The 27,671-nt window shown below is 45.4% G+C and overlaps 1 protein-coding gene across 1 annotated transcript in view; it reads right to left on the bottom strand.

Moving 5' to 3' along the window:
* The window catches only part of LOC143731942 (retinoic acid receptor beta-like), a 125,493-nt gene that overhangs the window by 81,044 nt on the left and 16,778 nt on the right, over positions 1–27,671 (bottom strand). Inside the window, exon 2 of the mRNA XM_077222549.1 lies at positions 13,216–13,376. Within this exon, the coding sequence (XP_077078664.1) occupies positions 13,216–13,376 (161 nt within the window). The remainder of the gene's footprint in view (positions 1–13,215; positions 13,377–27,671) is intronic.

Raw genomic sequence — 27,671 nt, forward strand, 5'->3', positions numbered from 1 at the left:
GTTAGCGCTGCGTGTCTTGAGTTTGGCCCGAATTACTCAAAAGTCATCCTCAAACCTAGACATGGTTATGTTCCTAAAGTGATTGGCACTCCGTTCAGAGCACAGGTCATTTCGCTATTGGCTCTGCCAGCGTCCGATAGTGAGAGTGATGTTAATCTCCTCTGCCGGTCAGGGCGCTGAGAGCTTGCATTACGCACTTCATCCATTTCAGCCGTACCAAGGGTTTTGCCGCCTCGAAGCAGAGTCTATCCAGATGGATAATAGACGCGATTGCAGCTGCCTATACAGCAAAAGGTCTGCAATGCCCCCTGGGCGTCAGGGCTCATTCCACCAGAGGCATGGCCTCTTTGTGGGCATGGTCCAGTGGAATTTCTATTCATGACATATGTGTGGCGGCGGGCTGGGCTTCCCCTTCCACCTTTGTCTGATTCTATAATCTGGAAGTTCCGCCCTACAGGCGAAAGTACTGTCAGTTTAGTGAGAGGTCAGTTATGCACAGATACTATAATGTGCAAACTACTCTCATATGACTAGCTCTTCTGGTTGAGCTGCACTGTATCAGGTTATGTGCTATATGCTTATACATTGACCGGCGTCGCCGCTCTGTATTCCCTATGAGTGCTTATATACATGCGCTTATATTTACAAGCGCTTATTCCCGCTGATCTGGGATCCCCAAAATTCTGGGACTCATAAGTGGATGCTGGCGTTGACAAGGGCTACCCGTAAAGTAAGCTATACTTACGCAATACGAGAGAACCACTCGTAAGAGAACATACTCGGTTACCTAACGTAACCTCGGTTCTCTCTAGAAGAGGGAACGAGTGTTACGTAACCTGCCGTGCTTGCACCACGAGCGTTTTTCGCTTAAGTTGATGAAAACCAGAGAATCAGCCTACGAACCCTGCTGATATACGCTAAGCCACACAAATATTGGCGGGCTTTGATGCTGTGAAGGCGCAAAGCACTTAATTGGACGTGACGTCACGCCGGGTTCAGTGATAGGCTGCTGCAGTTCCCGCAGGGCAGCCTATGAGCACGCTAGACAGCCTGCTCTAGGTCTGCTAGCTGCTGCACTGCGTTGACAATGGATACAAAAATTAAGGATAATTTTTTGGCTTCAATATCTCGAAAAGATGAATCTTTCCCGTAGCGTACGCTATACTTACGCAATACTCGTTCCCTCTTCTAGAGAGAATGTCTATAGTTACGTATGTAACCCTTGTTGCCTGAGTAGGGAACGGAGACGTTACGTCGGATGACGACGAAATGGGGTTTCGCTTAGAAAGCCTATCAACTTCAAGTATTACAAAACGAGCCAATGGCAAAGAAATGCCATGGGTCTGCGGAATTTGCATGGCGTTACTCCCCCCCACCTCGTGGGTATAAAAGGAGGACACCGGCAACATGCAGATATGTTTCTTCGCTGAGGAGCCAAGACTGAGCTCAGGCGATCCCCGCGGTACAGCGGAAAGTGGCAGGCAGACGTAACGTCTCCGTCCCCAGTCCAGGAGTGCTGGACTTAGAGAATACACATATGACCCGTAGGAAACATATGGAGAACAGTGGGGTGTCCAGCCGCAGGTGGAATATTTCAACCTCAGGGGTGGCAAGGTGGCTTGCCAAGGGAAAGACACACGCTCAGAGAGGCTTACAGTGGAAATACACATGTGGGGGTCGCTCAGGGGAGGGACCATGCACACTGGAGGCACCTAGCCGACGCGCAGGCAATAGACACTGGCGCCGACGTCAGGAGTGCTGGAGGAGCTCAGGGCTTTCGGGGAAGCTCACCTGAGGAGAATATCGTACGTATCCAGTCCGTGGAGTGGAATGGCGAGCAAGCGAAGACATCTGAGCGGGTCCGGTACTAGCTGGTTGAAGCGAGTACATGAAGGGACACTGGCTCCACTCGGAGATTATAGAATCTCGCGAATGTGTTAGGTGTCGCCCAGCCTGCAGCTCTGCAAATGTCTGTTAGCGAGGCGCCATGCGTTGGAGCCCAAGAGGACGCCACACTCCGGGTGGAGTGGGCAGTCACACCAAGGGGGCACGGTCGACCTTGCTGCTGGTATGCCAACGCAAAGGCGTCCACTACCAGTGAGACAACCTTTGCTTGGAGAGAGCCTTTCCCTTCAGCTTCCCACCATAACAGACAAAGAGCTGGTCTGAGGTCCTGAAACACTTCGTTCTGTCTACATAGGCGCGGAGAGCGCGTACTGGACAGAGCAGTGCCAAGGCTGGGTCTGCCTCCTCCAAGAGCAGCGCTTGCAGGTTCACCACCTGCCCCGAAAGGGAGTGGATCACGTGAGAGTAAGCCGGCCCGAATTCCAGGCACGTTTCGTCAACGGAGAATGCGTGCAGGTCCCCTACCCTCTTGATGGAGGCCAGTGCAACCAGGAGCGCTGTCTTCATAGACAGGAATTTAAGCTCGACTGATTGAGGGGCTCAAAGGGAGCACTTAGCACCGCTTCAGGGCAGTTAGAACCACTGAGAGGTCCCAAGAGGGAACGAGAGGAGGGCGAGGCGGATTTAGTCTCCTCGCTCCTCTCAGGAACCTGATGACCAGGATGTGCTTCCCCACCAACTTACCTTCGATGAGGTCATGGTGTGCGGCAATGGCGGCAACATAGACCTTCAGGGTGGAGGGAGACAGCCTTCGTTCCAACCCCTGTTGAAGGAAGGAAAGCACAACGCTGATCGAGCATCTCCGGGGGTCATCTCGGTGAGAAGAGCACCAGCTGACGAAGAGATTCCACTTCAACGCATAGACGTGTCTCGTGGACGACGGTCTAGCGGTGGTAGGGTACTCAAACCTGCCTCGTCCCATCCAGGAGCCACACGTGGAGGTTCCAAAGATCGGGACGAGGGTGCCATAGGGTGCCCCGTCCCTGAGAAAGAAGGTTCTTCCTCAGAGGGATCAGCCAGGGAGGTGCTGTCGCGAGGAGTACTAGTTCGGGGAACCAGGTCCGGTTGGGCCAGTAAGGCGCAATCAGAATGACCTGCTCCTCGTCCTCCCTGACCTTGCGCAAGGTCTGCGCAAGAAGGCTCACTGGGGGAAACGCATACTTGCGGCCCTGCGGCCAGCTGTGCACCAGAGCATCCATGCCGAGCGTGCCCTCGGTCAGGGAATAAAACTGGGCGCAATGGGTCGAGTCGTGAGAGGCAAACAGATCTATCTGTGCGTCCCCGAACTGGTCCCAAATCAGCTGAACCAACTGGGGATGGAGTCGCCATTGTCCAGGGAGGGGCTGACGCCGTGAGAGCTCGAAGCGACCTCAGATGCTTCTGACTCCATAGGAGGAGGTGGCGAGCGAGTTGTGACATACGGCGGGAGCGTAGACCACCTTGACGGTTGATGTACGCTACAGTGGCGGTATTGTCCGAACGGATTAGTACGTGTTGACCCCTGAGCAACGCCCGGAAGTGGTGCAGGGCAAGGCGTACTGCCAACAACTCGAGGCAATTGACATGACATAGCCGCTGGGGTCCTGTCCAGGAGCCCGCAGCAGCATGTCCATTGCACATGGCGCCCCAGCCCGTGGGGAGGCATCTGTTGACACAACAACATGCCGGGAAGCTCGTGCCAGGGGGACACCCGCCCTGGGAAAACTGAGGTTCGACCACGGGGTGAAGAACTGACGGCAGGTCGGAGTAACTGGTACTCGGAGCGTGCCGTGTTGCCATGCCCACCTCGGGACTCGGTCGCGAAGCCAAAGCTGAAGCGGTCTCATATGAAGCAATTCGAGCGGCGTGACCTTGGCTGCAGATGCCATATGCCCCAGGAGCCTCTGAAAGTGTTTCAGTGGAACCGCACTTTTGCCCTCGAATTGGCTCAGTCAAGTCAGCAGTGACTCCACGCGCTCGCTCGTAAGCTGCGCGGACATGGCGACCGAGTCGATGTCTTTACCGAGAAAAGAGATCCTCTGCACGGGGCAAAGTTGCTCTTCTCGCAGTTGACCCGAAGGCCCAGACGAGCTAGGTGCCGAAGCACTAGGTCCCTGTGTTTGCAAAAGGGATCTCTAGAGTGAGCTAGGATCAGCCAGTCGTCGATATAACTCAGGATGAGAAACCCGTGTTCCCGAAGGGGAACAAGGGCAGCCTCGACGACCTTCGTGAAGATGAGAGGAGACAGGGCTAGCCCGAAAGGGAGAACCGCGTACTGGTATGCCTGCCCCTCGAAAGCAAACCGTAGGAACGGTCTGTGTCGAGGAAGAATGGAGACATGAAAGTAGGCGTCCTTCAGGTCAAGCGCTGCAAACCAATCCTGGGGCCATATGCATTCGAAAACGCGTTTGGCAGTGAGCATCTTGAACGGCATCCTGTGAAGGGACAATGAAGTAGGGGCTGTAGAAGCCGGACCTCATCTCGGCTAGAGGGACAGTCTCGATTGCACCCTTCGCCAGCAGGGTGGCAATCTCTGCTCTCATGATGGGGGCATTGCCACCGTCCAAAGTGGAGCGGACTCCCCTGAAGCGGGGAGGAGACCATGCGAACTGAATCGCATATCCGAGCCTGACGGTCCGAGAGACGGGAGAGTCAGTTCTTTGGAGAATAAGGATTCTTCCCCGGCCCTCCACCAGGGAAAGGAGTGGTCCTGCTACCAACTCCTGGAAAGAACTGAGTCCCATCTCTGAGGAGCCCATCTCAAGAGTGCCGCTTAACCCGGCGTGTAGCGGGGGGTGGGGCTGGTGAGGGCTGTGGCGTCCGCCCGCGGCTCCCAGAGCCGGCCCGGGTGAACGAGCGGGGTGGGAGCCGCGGGAGGGCGCCTTCGGCGGTGGGCAGACCGAAGGATCTGAGCGGACGGCGGGGCCGTCGGGACAGAATCAACGTCAGTCTGCTCATGGGCGGCTGAGAGCTGTTGGGCAAGCCCTCAACCGCACCGCCGAAGAGGCCGACCTGGGATATGGGAACGTCGGACAGACGGGTTCGCGCGACATCCAGCACATCAGACAGGTTCAGCCACAGAATGGTGAGTATCACCTGACCCAGGGAGCGTACGGCCACATTCGTCGCTCGGAGAGCAAGGTTAGTGGCGGCGCGCAGCTCAGTGAAGAGCCCTGGGTCAGTCCCGCCCTCGTGCAGGTCCATGAGCATCTGGGTCAGGTAGACCAGCAGAATGACCATGGCATGCAGTGAGGCGGCTGCCAGTCCCGTGGCGCTATAGGATCTTGCCACAAGCGTAGACGAAAAACTACAAGCCACGGACGGGTGCTTAGGATTGGGCCGAGAAGAAGCACTCTGAGGACACATAGCATCGCAACAGAGCGTTCAGCCGGGGGGACCCCAGTGTACCCATGGGCAGTGGCCCCATCGTGGAGAGAAAAGGCGGATGAGATCAGCGAGGGGCCCCGATAAGACAAGGGGGTCTTCTAGGACTTCGAGATCTCATCATGCATGTCCGGGAAGAAAGGTATTGGGGTTTGCCGTGGACGAGGGTCGGCGGCCTTACCCAAAAACCAATCGTCCCAGGAAAGCATGGCCGTCATCTCCGGATCAGATTCAGGCACAGCCGTATGCACCAGAAGGTGGCAGCTGTGACAAGTCGTCACTTACAGGAAAATCAAACCCACCTAATGAAGCTGCTACAAACATAATATCATCCTCTGTAGCTTCAAATGAAACACACGGGCCAGCAGAGGGTAGACCCGTGGGAATCACCTGTTCACTAGCGGGCACCGTCATTGAAGAGGGGGGCTGGGGTCACGGACACATAGTCGGCGCCTTGTTCCAGACCGTAACCCTCAGGTCACCCTGGCCACCAGCCGAAGATCGGGGGGTGGATGAGGGGACTCTCACTCATGTGTGTTCACCGAGTCTCGACCTTAATGACGCGATGGTCATGTTCCCACGGAGAAAACATGAGTCATCAACGAGCGCTGCTCTAGCATGATCAAGCCCAAACATACTAGACAACGCTCGTGCCCATCAGAGTACGATACCAAGCTGCCGCACCATTCATTTTTTTTTTTAAATGCACGGGCGAGCCTTCTTTAAAAAGACGTGCCGCGTGCGAGCTCTTTTAGTGAGAGAAAACTCAAGTGTTGAAGCACCCGGGAAGACACGCACCGACTGGCAGACCACTGCAACAGATCAGCCGGAAGCACGCGCTCGCCGTAGATCGCTGTCACACAAACACTCGAGGTACTCGTTCGTGAAGCTGACAATTCAGAGATGGCTTGTGGAGAGAAGAATAAACTTGGCTCCGAAGCGAAAACATATCTGCATGTTGCCGGCGTCCTCCTTTTATACCCACGAGGTGGGGCGGAGTTTCGCCATGCAAATTCCGCAGACCCATGGCATTTCTTTGCCATTGGCTCGTTTTGTAATACTCGAAGTTGATAGGCTTTCTAAGCGAAACCCCGTTTCATCGTCATCCGACGTAACTCGGAGTGACAACGAAAGGGAACCGAGGTTACGTTAGGTAACCGAGTACGTTTTATCAACAATATAGCATTAAAATATATTTTGAGCCACTAATCCTACTCCTAATTTACCCCTAAACCTACCCATAACATTCCTTAAAACTACGTAGGCTAGAATTATGAAGAAAAACATAACAGACAGACAATTATAATCACAATAATTTATTTATTGCGAAAATGTCAAAACCGGTACCAAAAGTCATTCACATAATTATGTGTTGCAGTCGCAGTCCTCTCTGAGTAAAATTTAAGTTATTAATCCATGAAAATGTTAATCCGGTTTCAGCTCGCACTGTGAAGGCGCGCGCGCTTCTTCATTTCAAATGTAGCTCACCAACTGGAACACGGAATGTCGCAATTTGTGACGAAGCAGGCAAGAGCAAATGAGCGTTTGATATCCCTGCCGTAAAACATGTCGTAACGCTTCTTGAGGGCGCAATTTTTGAATTTGAATTCATCACGAGTGCGGGACTTGACGTTTACGGTCGCTGATGAGAATGGAGATGAAGATCGCTGGATAAAGGGCTGAATTTGAACCTGTTTCTTGCAAACGTATGGATTCTAAAGATTTGGATTACATCAAGCTAATAAAATGTATGTCTTTTGTGAATTTATGTTGTGTTTTTGTGTCTTATGGTTCTATAGGAGAAAACGCATTTTGTGTCTCACGGTAAATAAACTATATTACAAAATGGTTAAAAAATGTAAGTAGGTAACGTTATTTTTAAGGGTTTAAATTGTAGTCTTGTTTAGCACCATGTAAGTTAACGTTAGGCTAATCCTCCGAAACGAGTTTGCAGCAGAAGGCACGAACAGAGTGAAATGTTATTATTTCTTAAATGAGTAAACTGCATTTAATAAATGCGACTGAAAACGTAATTGATAAGACAGTTAAATGCAATAGAGTCAAAACATTGATGCCACGATTTTAATAAGCATAAATAGGAACAGGTACAAATTTGTACGTCGGTAGAGTCCATACGTAAATAATTTACGTTTTTGTGCTGTCAATACGTAAATATGTTACGTTTTAGTGCTGTAAATACATCAGTATAATACGTTTCTGAGTGTATAAAACGTAAGTAAATGTACGTGTGGTAGAACTACACTTAATGTAAAATACACACGTATTCTCATGAGATCACGTTGTTTAGATCGGTCTCCTCTTTTCACCAGTTTAAGATGTCTCTTCTTAATTATTTACATACAAGCTGCAACTGTTTCCTCATGTTTGATATATATATATATATATATATATATATATATATTTTTTTTTTTTTTTTTTTTTTTTTTCTCAATTGTTTATATGAATGACCTTAACTGCTTACTGCCTATTACAACTTTACTTTCCTGTTATCTCCGTAAAGCTGCTTTGAAACAATTTGTATTGTAAAAGCGCTATATAAATAAAGGTGACTTGACTTGACTTGACTTAATATCTAATGGTTGGATTGGGGAAGATACGGGTGGTTTTGGTGTGATGGAGAGCTTTTGTTTTTGTCTTTGTTTTGTTAGTAACAAAACTATGTTTGTGAAGTATGTGTTTTTCATGAGGTCCCCTCGAAAATGAGATGTCACATCTCAAGCGGTTTTCCTCTCAACAATAAAATGTACTAAAAAAAGTGGCTTCTTGCCTTCTGGCATCCCTTTTAACCCCCTGGGGACGCCAGTATCGCAGGCATACCAGCTCACTTTTTTTCTTATCAGTGCAAAAAAGACACAAAATACTCTGTTGATTTTGATCTTACATATAAGTGTTATACATCATTCAAAACTGTTAAATGTCTTCTTCTATTTGTGTACACTCATGATAAAACATGTTGTGTTTTTTTCATAAAATAAAGAAAATAAACATGATGTGCGTTCTGCCGTCTCTCTCAATGTGAAGTTCATTCTGAAACGCGACAGTTCATGATCTGTAACTCAGCGAATGCTTGTCAGACAGACTTGAAATGTATGTCTTTACAAAGCTTGGAATCTCTATTTTTAAATGATTTAAATTATATCAAAAGCAAATATTCTCTGTTTAAGTAATCAGTATGAAAGCAACGACATGTATAGTTTCTCAAACACGTCCTAATTAACTCTAATGGGACCACACCCACACGCGCAAGAGCGATTGACATGCAAATGATCCACGTGAAGGAGCAGACCTGGAAATGCCCTCGTCACCTCAAAACAACGAATCAGCGACTTCAGTTTGGAAGACTGTGTTTGTGCTGTGTTGTCCTGAGCACCTTGGATTTACCTCAGAGGAACGCGATTTGAGATGAGAAAGATTTTTAAGGTAAGACATCCACTCTTAATGTTATTGTTATATAAACTTTACATTGCGCAACTAGTAAAACTGGTGCCAAACTAAAATGTACGTTATGAAATGAGATTGGAATAAAAACATGAAGCCTAATTCTAAATTTATATACATGTACACGACCGGAGGATAATAAATCACAGCATGATATACAAGTATCTTATATGAGTGTTTACTCTAATATGGTGAATATTATAATGTTTAGAAAAGTGTTTAGGCTACTGTTACTGTTGTGGATATCTGCTCAAACGTAGATATGTATACTGTATGTGGTAACAATAATGTTTCATAGTTTGGAGCGGCTCGATCGCTTCAGTAAATGTTCTCTACACGTGCGGTGAGTTTCAGTCAGTCGCGCTGTGCGTTTGTAAAGCAAAACATGCCAAACAATAGGCTTCATGTTTTTACTCCAATCTCATTTATATATATATATGTGTGTGTGTGTGTGTGTGTGTGTGTGTATTTTGTACATTTTAAATCGCAATTTTAACCAGAAAAACCTAAAATGTATTCCCAAAATCATGCAGCCTATAGTTTATCTTTATATCAGCATGTTCACAGTTGTTTCTTCTTTTTTTACAGGGACCAGATGCCACTGGATGAGTCCTGCTGACTTCAACATTCACATGAGTCTGTACATGAACATGGTAAAATGAAAAATCAAACACCTTGGAAATGACAGGTATGTAGGCTACTATGTTTCAGGAATGGCACAAAGTTATGTGACTGTTCAAGTCTCTGTCTTTAGATCAATGTGTTCAATAATGTGCTTTTTTTGTCCTTTGTTGTGTATCTTTGAATTATGTTGGGTTGTAAATAAATCCAAACAATCAAAAATCCATTCTTTTTTAAATCTCCTAATTCTTTGTGCAAGGATCCTCATAATGATAGGGCCTGATAGCACCTTATAGGGCCATTAGGGGAGGGTCTTTGTCTTTCTCAGGTGTGAAAAGCTATATATTAATGGGTGGTTTACGCCTCCTCGCATAAAGCTTTCTTACACAAAACTTGTAGTTCAAATTTTAAATCAATATATTGTTTTATCTGAATGAGTAGTCAGGATGATTTTCACATAGTTTTGAAGCAAATATTCTAGGCCATGTGATACAATTTTCAAAAGTCTTTTGAAGAAATAATCAGTATGGGTTTTATGACCTTATTTCAGTTACATTTTTTTTTTCACAAACCACGCATAAACATCATTATCTCAAAACTAAAAACTTTTACATACATGCTGCTGACATATTACTGTAGCAGAGTTTGTGCTGAATACAGTGCTGAATATCAGACTTTAGCCATGAAAATGTCACAAGTAACAGAAATAAGCACAAATTTCAGAGCATGTCAGAACACCTCCAGGACCCAGAAAACACCTCCCCCTGGAGGTAGTGAAAGGCTAAGGGAACTCAATTGTTCTCCCTGGGCTAGTATTCCATTAAAGGTGGTGTCCAGTGTATAGAGCTGATATAGCCAAAACTTTGAACTCTGCCCTTGGGACAGGCACGTCCATGCCCCGCATGGAAGAAAGGAAGGCTGGAAAAGGCCGGGATCAAAGCATCAGAAGACACAGTGTCTCATTCTCCTTCTCAGGGAACCATGGTTATATATGTAACCTGAGACGATTATGCTGTTAATAGTGTATTTATTTTGTTGTGGTCAACAAAGTTAACGCTGAGTCTGAGCATTTTTAAATGTTATTTTTGTAAATATTTGTTGCCAGTGTTTTTCCACCATACATATTTGTATTTTTCTTTGTACTTTTATGTCAATACAAGCACCCCATTTCCAGGACACAATGCTAGTTAGTGCCAGTTTAGCAAACTATAGCTAGTAGCCAGCATGTTTTTCTCTGATGCTGATGTGACTTCAGTACAGAAATACTTTTTGGGGCCACTGTGTTACGAATTTGCGTGGAAGCAAAGGCAGTAGGCGGATCTAAATGCAGCAGTAGACTTTAATTACAGACTCAGACAAGACACTCGTGGTACACACATTAAAACATACATTCAATAACTGACCACGAACAAAAGAGCAGACAGGATTTAAATACACAGACGGGATGAGGGAACAAGACACAGCTGGGGCAAATCAGAACACCGAGCGGGACCATACAACCTAACAAGACAACACACCTGAAACAAGGGACCTAATAATGACATGACTAGGATAACAGACTACAATTAACAAGGCACAAACTGAATAAAAGACCAAAGACAGAGAAACCACAAACCAGAAACATGACAAAATGAATAAACACCGTAACATTATCCCCCCCTTCCATAAGGCGCGACCCCGCGCCGAATGAACATCAAATAGGGGCGGGAGGGTGGGCGCCCTGGAGGCTGACGAGGGCGTGGCTTGCCCGGAACAGGAAGCCTCCAGGGCGGAGCAGGACGTGACGGCGGCCAGGGCGGAGCAGGACGAGGCGAAGGCCAGGGCGGAGCAGGACGAGGCGAAGGCCAGGGCGGAGCATGGCGTGGCAAAGGCCAGGGTGGAGCATGGCGTGGCAAAGGCCAGGGCGGAGCACGATGAGATGGTGGCCAGGTCGGAGCAGACTCAGACGAGGATGAGGACCATGTCGACGTCGTCTCCATGGCCCTCACGGAGTACCTTCTGCCCCCCCCCAAAAAATACTTGGGGAAATCCTCGGGAGGAACCTCCAGGTGGTAGATGGGTTCTGGGCAGGCCTCCCGGAGCTTGAAGGGCGCAGGCAGGACGAGGCGCAGAGGCGTGGCCGGCAGGGCGAGGCGCAGAGGCGGGGCCGGCAGGGCGAGGCGCAGAGGCGGGGCCGGCAGGGCGAGGCGCAGAGGCGGGGCCGGCAAGGCGAGGAGTCTGGGAACGCCCTCCGTAGCCTGGCGAAGCAAACGAGTCCTCCTCCTCCTTCTGCGACGACGCTTCACTGGGCTTGATTCACTACTGGACATACTTGACTCAGTAGACTCACTTGACTCACTTGACTCGGCAGACTCACTTGACTCGGCAGACTCACTTGACTCGGCAGACTCACTTGACTCGGTAGTCGGTTCACTTGACTCGGTAGTCGGTTCACTTGACTCGGTAGTCGGTTCACTTGACTCGGCACTTGATTCACTTGACTTGGCACTTGATTCACTTGACTTGGCACTTGATTCACTTGACTTGGCACTTGATTCACTTGACTTGGCACTTGATTCACTTGACTTGGCACTTGATTCACTTGACTCGGAACTTGACTCACTTGACTCGGAACTTGACTCACTTGACTCGGAACTTGACTCACTTGACTCGGAACTTGACTCACTTGACTCGGAACTTGACTCACTTGACTCGGAACTTGACTCGGAACTTGACTCACTTGACTCGGAACTTGACTCAGAACTTGATTCACTTGACTCGGAACTTGACTCAGAACTTGGTTCACTTGACCCGGCGGCGCTTGACTCACTTGACTCGGCGGCGCTTGACTCACTTGACTCGGCGGCACTTGACTCGGCGGTAATTGACTCGCTTGACTCGGGAAGCGCGGTCTCACTTGACTCGGCGGCACTTGACTCACTTGACTCGGGTTCGTCGAGGCTGAAGCGACGTGCGGGTTCGGAAGACAGAAGCTCAGCCTCAGGCATGTCGATCTCGGCAGGAAGAAGCTCAGGCATGTCGGTCTCGGCAGGAAGAAGCTCAGGCATGTTGTGGAAAGCGGGCTCGACTCGGCTCACGTGAAGCGCAGGCTCGTGGAGCGTGGTCTCGGCTGAGCAGCTGAAGTGAAGCGCGGGCGCGACCGGGCTGACGTCAAGCGCAGGCTCTCGCAGCTTCTCCTCCACGCCCACAGTAAACGGGGAACCGCTCCACAACAGGGCCAGGTCAACGTACCATTCTAAAGATCCGTGAGGACCAGGTTCGGGCATCAGAGACCGGAGTGGTTCCGATAATCCTCCGCGGAAGAAGATCTTCAAGCCGTGGGTGTTCATTTGCGCGAGATATGCCAGCTCGAGGAATTCTGCGACATAATCCTCGATGGCGCGATTCTCCTGGCGAAGACGGAGGATCTGGACATCAGGACTCCAGGTAGGCATGGCTGCTAGATCCTAGGGGGTCAGTTATTCTGTTACGAATTTGCGTGGAAGCAAAGGCAGTAGGCGGATCTAAATGCAGCAGTAGACTTTAATTACAGACCTAGACAAGACACTCGTGGTACGCACATTAAAACATACATTCAATAACTGACCACGAACAAAAGAGCAGACAGGATTTAAATACACAGACGGGATGAGGGAACAAGACACAGCTGGGGCAAATCAGAACACCGAGCGGGACCATACAACCTAACAAGACAACACACCTGAAACAAGGGACCTAATAATGACATGACTAGGATAACAGACTACAATTAACAAGGCACAAACTGAATAAAAGACCAAAGACAGAGAAACCACAAACCAGAAACATGACAAAATGAATAAACACAGTAACAAACTGTATATACTCTTTTAAAAGTGAGTGGCTTACCGTGGTGTACTTGCCCAGCTGACAGAGTGAAGGAAAAGTTTCTTGGTGAGCTTTCCGTATCTTCTCAATGATGGTTGCTAATTCCGCTGTCAGCTCATAACTTTCGGCCAGCTCCTGATTTGGAATATCTTTTTTCTTCTTATTCCTGTCATTTCGGACAGCTAAGAAAAATAAAAATAAAAATAAAGTGAGGTCAGACATACTTTCTGGTCTGTTTACATTTAAGTGTCAATGTTCACACACATATATCATATTTTTTTTAAAAAATATATAAAAAAGTATTGCTGAACAGTAGCAGTGTGTGTAAAACTATACATCCCCAGAACGTCATGATTTCTTTGAATTTGGCCACAAAATTGAATTTCCCTAAAAGGCTAAATAAACTTTTTCAACAGTCTTACAGTTTGTAAAAAACAGTTACAAAAAGGTTGTCTAGAAAGTCAGCTTGCTAGATTTTCGAAAAGAGCTAAAATGTATAATTATGATGCACAGTACACAAACCATTTTATTAGTATTCCTCACCTTTAGAGCAAAGATTTGAGATTTTAAAACACATGCAATGAAAATCAACACCTACTTGGGCAATTTCAGTATATGAAACACCTCTGAGAATTACAGGACAAAAGTAATGTGCAGCTCTGTACTAAATTTCAATGTAAGGGGTTTCAATATTGAGACATATATTTAAAAAGTGGTTACACTTTACATTAGGTGTATTACCCCACTATTGTTATACTGTCTGTGCACAGTCACACACTAGCAATGCAAAATTCTTGCAGATTCAAACAGAAATGGTCTGTCAATAAAAGTTAAGCGTTTGGGCACGTCACATCATATTAGATGGAATGTTATAAGACTGCCTTGATCTAGCTGAGGTGTTACAGACATTAGCTTCTGTCTGTTAACAGATATTTACAAAGAAGTAATTTCCTGTCAGGTCAGTAACATTCCTGTACCACAGTACTCCTGTTCAGACAGTTTTGTTGAAAAATCTGTATCCTTTTGCAAAGAGAAGACGGACCACACAGTGGACAATTTCACTCATGTATACAAACAGAAGAACACAATTTGAACTTATACTAAAAAGTTGCCTATTCTATATATGGATATTGTATTATTTCATTATCTATATTTTATTGTCTTAAATGTTGTTTTTGTTTTTTTTGTTGAGAAAAATGCATCATTTGTTTTTAATCCTATTTTCTGTTCCTGTGTTATCCTGTTACCCCTTATAGCCATAGGTGTCATTTACACTGGGGACACTGGGGACACGTCCCCACCACTTTTTGAAATGGCTGATTTTGTCCCCACCACTTTTTTAGTGGATGAATATAAGGCCATCCTTAAAGGAAAATTCAGGCCGGGTGTCACAGCAGAAGCAGACGTGGGAGCTTATAGCGGTTAATAATAAATTATTTACGGTTCATTCCCCCTGCTTGTGCGGAAGCCTGCTATATTCATAAATGCATTTTTTTGAGCCTGCAAGGTGGGAATGTCCAGTGGAATCTAAATGAACTGCAACACAATAAGAGGTTCTGAAAGTGCTGTAATTGTTTGTGATCACTCTGCTTACAGAAGGTTGTGACAGACCCAAATCATCACTGCTGCATTGATGCATTTTCCCAGATGCCAAATATCTTAATGTACAGTAGTGATTTAATATCTGGCACTACGCCATTCTTGCGCTGTGTCGGAGATGTTATTTTGTCTCTAATAAAATCGGTCACAAACATGATCCCTGCATGATGTAATGTACAGTGTCTTGTCAACTCACTGTCATCTATTGTCTTCTCCCTCTTTAACTTTCTGCCGTTTTCTCCTCTGCTAAAAAAACTCTTAAGCCTCTTAAAAGTCCTCGTCCGTACTCCTAACAATTTTGACCTTAAGACCTCTTTTAAGGGTTAAGATGCTTTCTGAATTACTTTTTTCTTTACTAGGAATTTTTCTTTAATTTTAAGAGTAAACGCCCACATTTCTAAGAATTTTCTTAGAATTTTGTCACTAGGAGCTACTCTTTGCATTAAGATTATTTATGAATTCGGGCCCAGATGTTTATGAATGGGTCATTGAATCTTTGACTCAACCGATTCGTTCAAAATGCTGAATCATTCAGTAATGAAAACAGGTTGAGTGTTCCTGTGAGATGCGCCGTGGTTCTGCTGTGATTTTTGTTTGGAACTATTTTCGCTGCTGACACAGAACAAAAACAGGCAATATTGCATCTAAAATGTAAGTGACTTAATTTTAACTGGTTATTGAACTGTTGTAGGAAATCAATGTCACATTTTCAATCGTGATGGAATTCAGGAAAATAATTGAGGTTGCTGAACATATGTTAAAAATATAAAAACTCCACATTTAGATTTTTTATAGGCAGTATGGTGTTAACTGAGTGTGTGTGCTGCGCTCATTTGTGTAGATTTCTCCTCGAGAGGCTGCGTAAGTGTCAACAGCACAACCTTACCGTCAGTAATACATTATCCACAATCGATCGCAAGTTACAATAAATGTAATAAAATCAGAATCATTCTCTCGGATTAGTGATTCCCTAGTTATTTGTTTATTTTTGTTATTGAATATATTTGTTCTAATCTATTACTAGGCTACTTGTCCGGTCGGGCAAGTAAAATTCTCCTTTACTTGTCCCTTCAAAAAATCCACTTCCACAAGCGGACAAGCGTTAATGTCGAGCCCTGTATGGGCCACAGTATGGTGCTTTGGCACTGTTCGGTTGAGCTGGTGTTGCAGGGACTGTTACATGTGCAGTCGACATTGTTGAGGTGTTTTTATGCTGATAATTTTCGTGTTGTTGACTGGCCTACGCTATGCCCATTTATGATGCGTCGTACTCAATGTTTTTCCCGTCCTGCTGTAATGTTTTTTTCATCTGATCTTTTGTCCCCACCACTTTTCAACACAAACTGACGCCCCTGCTTATAGCATTTATTTATGTTTACACATACTGGGTCAAAATCAATAATTCAACTCTGCCCCCGATGTGTATAACAGGCAGGTAATTGCCCTGAATTGGTAAAAAAATCTAACTTTTTAGAGAACAAAGGGCTTTTTCTGAGAGTGATGTATGGGAACATAACAAATACTGTGGCTTCCATCTCGTCGGCACTGCATCAAACTGAATCTGTGGACAATGGCGAATGAAGGCGAAAAAAAAAGGCGACAGTGGCAAGGAACCAAAACTCCAGCAGGTGACAAAATGGAGAAAAAAACCTTGGGAGAACCAAGGCTCAGTCGGGGGGCCAGTCCTCCTTTGGCCAACAAACGAACAGTGTATGATTATGATTTAGGCGGCATAATAAGTCAGAAGTCAGATTGGATCAGAACTTTCACAATATTTATCCGGTTCATCTGGTTAGGGGTCGGAGTCATCACGCCGGTATGGAGATGAGTTTTTTGAGGTGTCCATGACAGTGGCGTAGGCAGAAATTGTATTTTGGGTGGGCCAGTGAAAAAGTGAGTGGGCCTATAGTTTTTCCTAGAAAAAAAATGAATTAAATAATAATTAAACCTTAGAGTGTAGAATATATATATATTTTATTATTATTAGCCTATTAAAACAGTTACACCTTTATTTCATGTTCTTAAATCATCATGTTCAACCAACAGAGCTCAATAAAGGCTGGACAAACCAGTTTAGACTAAAGGCTAAAAGTAAAAGAAATTAAAATAATGAAAACTCTCAGCAGAGCACAGTTTGAAATAAATAACACACTCTGTTAAATAAACCATATACAATGCAATCAGCCTGGTGTGCCAAAAGCACAACTCAATAGCAACTCATTTAAACTAAACAATGTAGCCTATAAGGCATACAGCTATACACAACACACCACTAAGTTAAATCACTTCATGGGCAAAAATTAAGGAAATTAAGGCCCCTTGTTGTTTTATTTCTACAAAACAAGACGCAAGCGCCTGGGTTTAGTGTTGGAAACAGAAATGATCTCATATAGTCCAAAGAGTCACAGAGTTCTTTTTCTAAGGACAAAAGGCACAGGTTGTTGAGGCGGGTAGTACTCATGGATGCTCTGAGGTTAGTTTTTATCCTACCTGCAGTGGAGAACAGTCTCTCAACACTACAAGAAGTCATGGGAAGGGTGATGATGACTTGAAGTAGTTTGTTGAGGTTTGGAAATATGTCAGGAGCACAAATGTCCAATACTTCCATGAGGGATGGAAATTACAGGCCATTGGCTAATTTCCGACGCAGTTGCTCAATAAATACTGTTAGTTCAGCATCCTCAACCAATATATGAAAGTGATCACACGGGGCCCGCAGTGAATCCCTGTCTGCAAAAGTCTTAGACTGTGGGAGAAAAGTTGCTGCTGCCCTCATTATTCCATACTGATAATGTTGGAAACGATTGTCCAGCTCTGTCAGCTGTCTGTCAAGGATGTCGTTCCATATGTGTCTTTGGTCATCATCATTTCTCACACTTGTTGCTTTCCCCAAACTAGTTGTGACCACTGATCCTGCAAGCCTTGGCGGGAGCTTTCTCACTCTGGTCCCAGATGTGATGTCCCAGCTTGTGATTTCATTTTTCTGCATCAACTCTTCTGTTAGTTTCATTACATGCTCAAAATCACACCCTGAATTCTCTCTAAACCGAGCAAAGCTGTCTTTTAGTCCCTCAATTAGGTCAATGCACTCAGAGACTGACAATGTTGGGCTTTGTAAACCTTGTGTGGCAAAATCGCTCGTCTGAAATAATTTTCCAAATGTTACGAGTAAAAATAAGAACTTTTTTGTTTGTATTTGTTGCAGCAGGGACTGCGCCTCAACCTTCGACTGGCCGCTGCTTTCAGCATACTCCGCAAGCACTTCTAATATTACGTCGAGTAACGTCAGTACTTTGCTCACTGCTCCAGATTTGGAGCTCCAGCGTGTGTCTGTGGATCGCTCAAGTTCCAAGCGCGGGCGTCCCGGATGAAGCTCCTTTTGCGCTTCCACAAACTTTGCGTGTCTGCTGCTGCCTGTCATGAAACTGTGAAGATTGTTCAGTGTATCAAAAAATGTGCTCACGTGTCCAGACACCTTTGATGCTGCACAGAGTACCAGATTCAGTCGGTGAGAATTGCAGTGGACATACAACGCTTGAGGAAATGTTCGTTTCAAAATGACATGCACACCTCCCTTGTTTCCTGACATAACAGAGGCTCCGTCGAAACTGAAGCCAACGCACAGAGATGGGTCAAGTTGCAGTGGTTCAATCACCTGTAGTATCTTTTCTGAAATACCTCTTGCGCTCAGGTCACTTGTGTCCATGAACCCGATTGCCCGTTCTTTTATTTTCCCTGCGTGAACATATCTCACACAAACAGCCACCAGTTCACGCTTTGACTCATGCTTATATTCATCTGCCATAAGAGCATAATAAGTGCCCGGTGTTTCACAGACTTCTGCTTTGATTTTACGCAACAGCAAGGAGGGTGCGGACTCCAGCTGGTCATTTTGTATATCTGGGCTCATCAAAGTTCCGTTTCTGGGCAGCTGCTCTAGACGATTTCGGATCTGTGGATCATATTTGCACATGAATTTGAACAGTTCTATAAAGTTTCCTTTATTGAGAGCATCTTCATTTTCCCTGTGTCCACGTAGGGGGATGTCCTGCTTGGCACAAAACAGCACAATCTCTAAAACGACTTTTAGATGGTCCCGATTCCGTTCAATAAATGAATAGTCCACGGCATCACGGTTCATTTGATTTAACACATTTCCCCGGCCTGCAGTTTGTTTGGCCCTTGCTCAGCTGGTGTTTTTCACATGCCTGTCGTAGGTGCTTCCAGTCCACAAACCCCTCTCTCGCAAATGGGCTGTCAGCCCCGCTGGGAAAATGTCTGCACATTTTACAGAAAATCGCGTCCTTACACTGTACTCCAACCAAGAAAACTGTCCATACCACTTTGACGAGAAGCTCCTTGATTTTCCATTCTTGACAGTGAAGGGAAATACCTTCAAATTGGGTTGTGAAGGTGGTTCGTCAATCGCACTTAAATCAGCGGGTAAACCCGCGTCAGGCTGACCGGGAGAGAGCACTGGCACTGCCGCCTGGGAGCAATCTGCGGCCGCCACCAGCACCTGACTAGCCTTCTTGTGGGTTAACGAGTCTGAAGAACTGGGCTGGGTGGACTCGGTAGATGAAGGCAGTGGCGTGTCTTCTTCCTCTACTCTTGCTTTTTTTAAAATAGCACATTAAAGAAATTTGTTTAGCCATTATTGTGGCGAATGGCGATGTTAATAAATTGGCAAAAAAAAAAAGCAGCTAGCTAGAGCCCGCCGGCGCCGCTCAAAGAGTTTTTTTTTTCTGTCAGAACCCCTTAGCAACCATAGCAACCAATAACGTTCCGGAGAGAGGCTTTTCAAAAGTTCCATTTTATTCGGAAAACAAATTAAACACACACACACACACCAGTCAACAATAAATCAGGTTTATATTAATATATTTTCTTAAATGCATTTGAATAATAAAAATAAACTAAAAATGTATTTTTATCAAAATTGTCTGGGCGGGCCAGTGAGTAATGTGGGCGGGCCAGTGCCGCCCTGGCCCATTACTGGCTACGCCCCTGGTCCATGAGGCCTTCACAGTGTTGATGAGGCTGGCACTTCAGGGATGCGTTTTCATCGTGTCTATGTGATGGTCCTTCATCAGATCTGGATATGGCCTGGATCCGGCAGTTTGCGGTAAACCTCGGGATAAACAGAGAGACTAATATTAGCGTAGACGGCATCCTTCTTATGATGTACAAAGTACATCAGGATTTATGGGAAGTGTTCCCGGTTCCGGCTGATCTAAACTATGCAGCCTAAAATTGAATTATAGCAATCTATAATGTGTTATGTGTATGCTAAGCCAAAGAGATGTGTTTTCAGTCTAGATTTGAACTGACAGACCTGTGTCTGCTTCCCGGACAATGTTAGGAAGATTGTTCCCAAGTTTTGGTGCCAAGTAGGAAAAGGATCTACCGCCAGCTGTTGATTTTGATATTCTAGGTATTATTTACTGGCCAGAATTTTGAGATCGCAATAGACGTGAAGGACTATAATGGGTTAAGAGCTCGCTCAAGTACTGCGGAGCTAAACCATTTAGTGCTTTGTAAGTAATCAGCAATATTTTAAAAAAGTATACAATGTTTAATAGGGAGCCAATGCAGTGTTGACAGAACCAGGCTAATATGGTCATACTTCCTGGTTCTGGTGAGAACTCTAGCGGCTGCGTTTTGGACCAGCTGTAGTTTGTTTATTAAGCGTGCAGGGCAACCACCCCGTAGAGCATTACAATAATCTAGCCTTGAGGTCATGAACGCATGAACTAATTGTTCCGCATTTGTCAATGAGAGCATATGACGTAATTTAGATATATTTTTAAGATGGAAAAATGCGCTTTTACAGATACTAGACACGTGACTTTCAAATGAGAGATTGGTATCAAAGAGCACACCCAGGTTCCTAACTGACGACGAAGACTTGACAGAGCAGCCATCAAGTGTTAAACAGTATTCTAGGTTATTGCGTGTGGATGTTTTTTGTCCAATAATTAGAATCTCTGTTTTTTCAGAATTTAGTAGTAGGAAATTACTAGTCATCCAACTTTTATATCAGCCATGCTAGTGCTGGGCGGTTTGACCAAAAATTTATATCACGTTTTTTTTCAAAATTATGCCGGTTTTCCGGTTTATGACGGTTTTTTTTTCATGCATAATCAGGTGTTCAAAGCATTTTCTACTGGTTGAGAGAGGAATTACTGCAGTAAATTGACTTAGGATGGTCTATTTTACTGTCATTAGTGAATATTGTAGAATAGAATAGCGCCCAGTATAACCTAAAATTGTTATTTCTTAACGTTCTAATAACGATCTTATAACCAGGAAGTAACGTTAATACAACGTTTATATAACGGGAGAATTGTACGTTCTAATGACGTTTGAATGATGTTCTTATAACCAAGCAAGAACGTTAATACAACGTTTATATAACGAGAGAATTGAACGTTCTTATAACGCTTTGAATGGAGTTCTTATAACCAAGAAATAACGTTAATACAACGTCTAAAAAACTGGACATTTTGAATGTTCCTAGAACATGGCACATTATATTCCGCGCGCGAGCAGAGAGATTCGCTCTCGCGCATTATATTATTGTACTTTCGCGCTACAATAATGCGCTCCGCATCCATCGTCCATGTAACGTAACAGAGCACTGCTGTTTGTTTACCCTCACTCGTCGCTGCTTAGAAGTGCAACATTGTAAAGGGTCCGTCTGAAACAGTGTCGCGCAGCGTAACGTTCGTTCCGAACGTTGTGTAATTAAATACACCAGTATGGCGGTTTATTCAAAATCAAAATCGTGACGAAAATATAAACCGGTTTTCGGTTTGAACCGGTTTACCGCCCAGCACTAAGCTATGCATTCCGTTAATTTTGTGAATTGGTAAGTTTCGTTAGGTTTTGAGGAAATGTAGAGCTGAGTATCATCAGCATAACAGTGAAAACTAATTCCATGTTTCCTAATGATATCTCCTAACGGTAGCATGTACAGAGTGAACAGCAGCGGTTCTAGTACTGAGACTTGTGCTACGCCATTCTGAACTTTTGACAGATAAGACATCTCTTCATTTACTGCTACAAACTGATGACGGTCAGATAAGTATGATTTAAACCATGCTGGTGCAATTCCACTAATGCCAACATAGTCTATTTAATAGAATGTTGTGGTCAATCGTGTCAAATGCAGCACTAAGATCAAGTAACACTAATAGAGAGATACAACCACGATCGGATGATAAGAGCAAATCATTTGTGACTTTAATGAGAGCAGTCTCAGTACTATGGTACGGTCTAAATCAGGACTGAAAATCCTCGCAGATAGCATTTCCTTCAAGAAAGGAACACAGTTGTGAGGATACTGCCTTTTCTAATATCCTTGACAGAAAAGGCAAATTCGAGATCGGCCTGTAATTGACTAATTCCGTAGGATCAAGTTGCGTTTTTTTAACAACGGTTTAATCATAGCCAGCTTAAAGGGTTTTGTTACGTATCCTAGAGACAAAGACGAATTAATGATATTGAGAAGAGGATCTATGACCTCTGGAAGCATCTCTTTCAATAGTTTAGTCGGTATAGGGTCTAACATCCAAGTTGTCGATTTAGATGAGTTAACGCTTTTGCAAAATTCTTCTTCTCCTATAGCAACAAATGAATCAAATTTTTCCTCAGGGAGACTACAATGCACTCCCTGATGCGATACTGAAGTAGACGTTGCATAGTTATAATTTTGTCCCTGATATTATCGATCTTAAAAGTGAAGAAGTTCATAAAGTCATTACTGCTGTGTTTCTTGGAAACTTCTGGGCCTGAAGCTTTCTTTGTCGTTAGTTTAGCCACTTTTTCAAATAAATACCTAGGATTATGTTTATTTTCTTCTAATAGGGTTGAAAAATAAGCAGATCTAGCAGCTTTTAAAGCCTCTCTGTAAGCAATCGAGCTCTCCTTCCATGCAATCGGAAATACCTCTAGTTTTGTTTTCTTCCAGTTGCGCTCCATTTTTCTGGCTGCTCTCTTAAGGGCCTGAGTGTGTGCTCGTTGTACCACGGCGTTGGACTTTTTTCTTTAATCTTCTTTAAGCGCAGCAGAGCAACTGCGTCTAAAGTGCTGGAAAAGAGAGAGTTAAAAGTTTCTGTTGCAATATCGAGTTCTTCTAAGCTATCTGGGATGCTGAGATGATGAAACTGATCAGGAAGATTATTGATAAAGCAATCTTTCGTGGCAGAAGTGATAGGTCTAACATATTTATAACACTGAGTCGGCTTTGCAGCCTTGGCTAAATGTAATTTACATGAGACTAGATAATGATCTGAGATGTTGTTGCTCTGCTGCAGTATTTCAACGGCATCAACATCTATTCCATATGATAATATTAGATCTAGAGTATGATTACGACAATGAGTAGGTCCTGACACTTGTTGTCTAACTCCAATTGAGTTTACAATGTCTTTAAATGCCAATACCAATGCATCTTTTTCATTATCTACATGTATATTAAAATCACCAACAATTAGTACTTTATCTGCAGCCAATACTAATTCTGATAGAAAGTCAGCAAATTCTTTGATAAAGTCTTTATGGTGCCCTGGTGGCCTGTATACAGTAGCCAGCAGAATTCTCAAACGTGATTTATCGTTTACACTATATATTTTTACATTAAGCACCAACACTTCAAAAGAAGTATGTAGTGAAACTCAGCGTGGGTGTAGGAAGAAGAAGACAGGGTCGGCGGAATTGGGACTCACACTTTATTTAGAAACAAAATAAAAGAAACAAAAAGGGGCGCTCGTGCGCCTTCACTGTAGTGAAACACTACAGCACAATATATGAAACACTCTGCCCGCTGTACCAGCTCACGCTGTATGTCTCCAGCTCTCACAGTTCAGTCAGATGACCACTCTTTCCACTTTAGCAAAACTATGTCCGTTTGATCTGCAACTCTTTCCACTTGAATAAACTCAGTCCAATGTCAGCGTGTGCTGCGGGTCGCGTGCGAGTCCCAAGCCTCTCTCTCCCTGCTCACTCATTCCTGGCAGCTTATATGCGATCTCCACGCCAATCACTGCAATCAGACACAGGTGTTCATCATCTGCACTTGACTTACTTACTCACTGCACAGCTCGCTGACTCGTCTCGCTACAGACTTCGCGAGACCACGCCCCCCTCACCACATACCCCCACCGCCCGACTCAGGCCGGGGAGGTGTCCGGCCTGCAGCCTCCCCCCCCCCCCCCCTCCTCATCCTGGAACACGGAAGTCGGCTACAGCCATCTGTTCACCCGGCCTGTGGACCACCTGGAATTTAAAAGGCTGTAAAGCAAGATACCAACAGGTGATCCGCGCGTTGGTGTCCTTCATGCGATGGAGCCACTGCAGGGGAGCGTGGTCCGAACAGAGGGTGAACTCCCGCCCCAGGAGGTAGTAGCGGAGGGTGAGAACAGCCCACCTGATGGCTAAACATTCTTTCTCAATGGTGCTGTACATCGTCTCTCTCTTAGAGAGCTTTCGACTGATGTACAGCACTGGCCGCTCCTCACACTCCACCTCCTGGGACAGGACCGCGCCCAGCCCCCTGTCTGATGCGTCCGTCTGTAGGACGAAAGGGAGAGAGAAGTCAGGAGCATGTAAAAGCGGCCCGCCACACAGAGCAGCCTTTATCTGGGTGAAAGCCTGCTGACATTGCTCCGTCCACTGGACCATATCTGGTGCCTCCATTTTAGTTAGATCAGTCAGCGGGCTAGCGAGGTCCGAATAATTAGGCACAAACCTTCTGTAATAACCCGCTAGCCCCAGGAACTGTCTAACCTCCTTTTTGGTCTTAGGTCTCGGACAGGTTGCAACCGCTGCCGTCTTATCAATTTGGGGACGCACCTGTCCGTGACCCATGTGGAAGCCCAGATACCTTACTTCCACACGCCCAATCGCACACTTCTTCGGGTTGGCCGTGAGCCCAGCCCTTCTCAGCGTCTTCAGGACAGCATGCAAATGCTGCATATGACGCTGCCAATCGTTACTATAGATGATAATATGCGGCCGGAGAATTTTGTCCATCAGACGCTGAAAAGTCGCAGGAGCCCCGAACAAGCCGAAAGGAAGGGTGACAAATTGGTGTAATCCAAACGGCGTTGTGAAAGCTGACTTTTCTTTCAGCGGTTAGAGGTTATCTCCACCAAGAGCCAGATCCTCCTCTCCGCTCACTACCGTTGCCAGCATCACTGACTCTGCCTCAACCCACTTTTTGAGGAGGTTGAGGTGATACATTTGATGTGCTCCGCCCCTATCTGTTTGAACTACTTCATAATTGAGATTGTTGACCCGCCGTGTGACCTCAAAAGGTCCTTGCCACTTTGCGAGTAATTAAGAGCTGGAAGTAGGGAGTAATACAAGCACTTTATTTCCCGGTGCAAATTGACGAAGTCTAGCCCCCCTGTTGTACAGCTGACTCTGTCTGTCCTGGGCCTGTAACAAATTCTCAATTGATAGCCGCCCCAAAGTGTGGAGCTTTGTTCTCAGGTCCAAGACATACTGAATTTCGTTTTTACTAGCGGTCGGTCCGTCCTCCCAAGTTTCTCTAAGAACGTCTAACACCCCGCGGGGCTGACGCCCATAGAGAAGCTCGAAGGGGGAAAACCCCATGGAGGCTTGGGGGACCTCGCGTATAGCGAACAAGAGCGGTTCTAGCCACTTATCCCAATTTTTGGCGTCTTCGTGAACGAACTTCCAAATCATGGACTTCAAAGTTTGATTAAACCGTTCCACTAAGCCGTCTGTCTGTGGCTGGTAGACGCTAGTGCGAATCGATTTAATGCCCAATAATTCACACAGTTCGCGAATAGTTCGTGACATAAACGCCGTGCCCTGATCGGTGAGAATCTCCTTGGGGATTCCCACCCGGGAGATTAATGAAAAGAGCGCGCTTGCAACACTTTTGGCAGAAATGTTACGGAGCGGGACTGCTTCAGGGTACCGCGTTGCGTAATACACCAGGACTAACCCAAATCGGTGCCCATGTGCTGACCGTTCCAATGGCCCGATGAGGTCCATACCAATTCGTTCGAAGGTGACCTGCATTAGCGGAAGGGGGCACAATGGTGCCTTTGGAGTGGCCGGTGGATTCACCAACTGACATTCACGACAAGACGGCTACCACCTGCGCACGTTCTCGTGAATGCCCGGCCAGAAGAACCGGGCCATGAGACGGTTTAGTGTCGCCGTTTGACCTAAATGCCCGGCCATGGGATTACAGTGAGCCGCCTGAAAAAGCATTTCCCGGCGGCTTTTAGGAACTAACAACTGCGTTGTATCCTCTTTTGACTGGGTGTCTTAGGTCACCCGATACAACTTATCTTTTAAAATAGCAAAATAGGGATAAGAGAGCGGTTGGTCTGGGTGGAGTACCTGGCCGTCGATAGAACGGACCTGATTAAACGCATGCTCGCAAAACATAAAACGCAAACATCTCGTCCTGGGACTGCTCCAGGGGAAAATCATCGCGCTCTGTGAGGATAGTTCTCTCCAGAGTACTCCGTTCCCATGCAGCAGACGCCAGAGGTCCTGGCTCAGCATTTCCCACCTGAACAACTGCTGTCTTTCCCTTGCTTTTCTTTTCCCAAGGAATTTATTTTATTTCCGCACATAAAGACCCCAATAATTTACTAAAAGCAGGCCAATTCGTTCCCAGAATTAGCGGATGCAGGAGGTGCGGGTTAACTGCTACCTCTACGCTATGCTTTTGTCCCCTAAATTGAATTACCACAAGCATTATAGGATAACTTACCACCACCCCGTGCACACACCGCACCTTAACCATGCGGCTGTTATCCAATGCCCCAGGTTGAATCAGGCTTTGATGAATGGAGGTTTGGTTGCAGCCTGAATCCACCAAAGCCTGATAAGTACCCCCCTTGAGACTCACTGGAATCTGGTACAGGCCAGCTTGATCGGGGGCAGCCTGTGGTGCGTCGGGAACCCGGATCAGTGTCCCCACCTTTTGTCCCCACCTCACAGAAGAGTTTTTGGGAAAGACCTAACCTGTTGAAAAGAGATGGTATTCATCCCTCCTGGGATGGTGCTGCTCTTCTCTCTAGTAATATGGCACATAGTCTTAGAGCTCAAACATAACAATCTGGGGCTCAGGTCAGGAAGCAGACAAACTGGCTAAACCGACCGTCTGCTAGCTGTCTCACGTCACTGAGGTCAGATAAATCCCATCACATAGAGACTCTTTTACCTAGATATCATCACATAGAGACTGTGTCTGTTCCCCGAATTAGGAAATACAAAATACTTCCAAACCCATCTAAGGGTAAAAATTGAATAGATGTTCAACAAATAAAAAGCAAATAAAGTCCTAATTGTTGGTGATTTTAATATACATGTAGATAACAAATGCATTGGGATTGGCATTTAAAGACATTCTTAACTCTACTGGAGTAAGACAACACGTGTCAGGACTCATTGTCGTAATCATATTCTAGATTTAATATTATCACATTTAATATTATCATATGGAATCAATGTTGATACTGTTTAAATTCTGCAGCAGAGTGATGACATCTCAGATCACTATCTAGTATTGTGTAAACTTCATTTTGCCAAGGCTGCAAAGCCGACTCCGTGCTACAAATATGTTAGACCTATCACTTCTGCCACTAAAGATTGCTTTATAAATAATCTTCCTCATCAGTTTGATCATCTCAGCATCCCAGATAGCTTAGAAGAACTCGATATTGGGACAGAAACTTTTAACTCTCTTTTTTTCCAGCACTTTAGACACAGTTGCTCCTTTGCGCTTAAAGAAGATTAAAGAAAATATTCCAATGCCGTGGTACAACGAGCACACTCAGGCCCTTAAGAGAGCAGCCAGAAAAATGGAGTGAAACTCTAGGAAAACA

This window comes from Siphateles boraxobius, unplaced genomic scaffold (assembly GCF_051911475.1).
Source record: "Siphateles boraxobius isolate OS27281-9 unplaced genomic scaffold, OSU_SipBor_1 89, whole genome shotgun sequence".
NCBI lineage: Eukaryota > Metazoa > Chordata > Actinopteri > Cypriniformes > Leuciscidae > Siphateles > Siphateles boraxobius.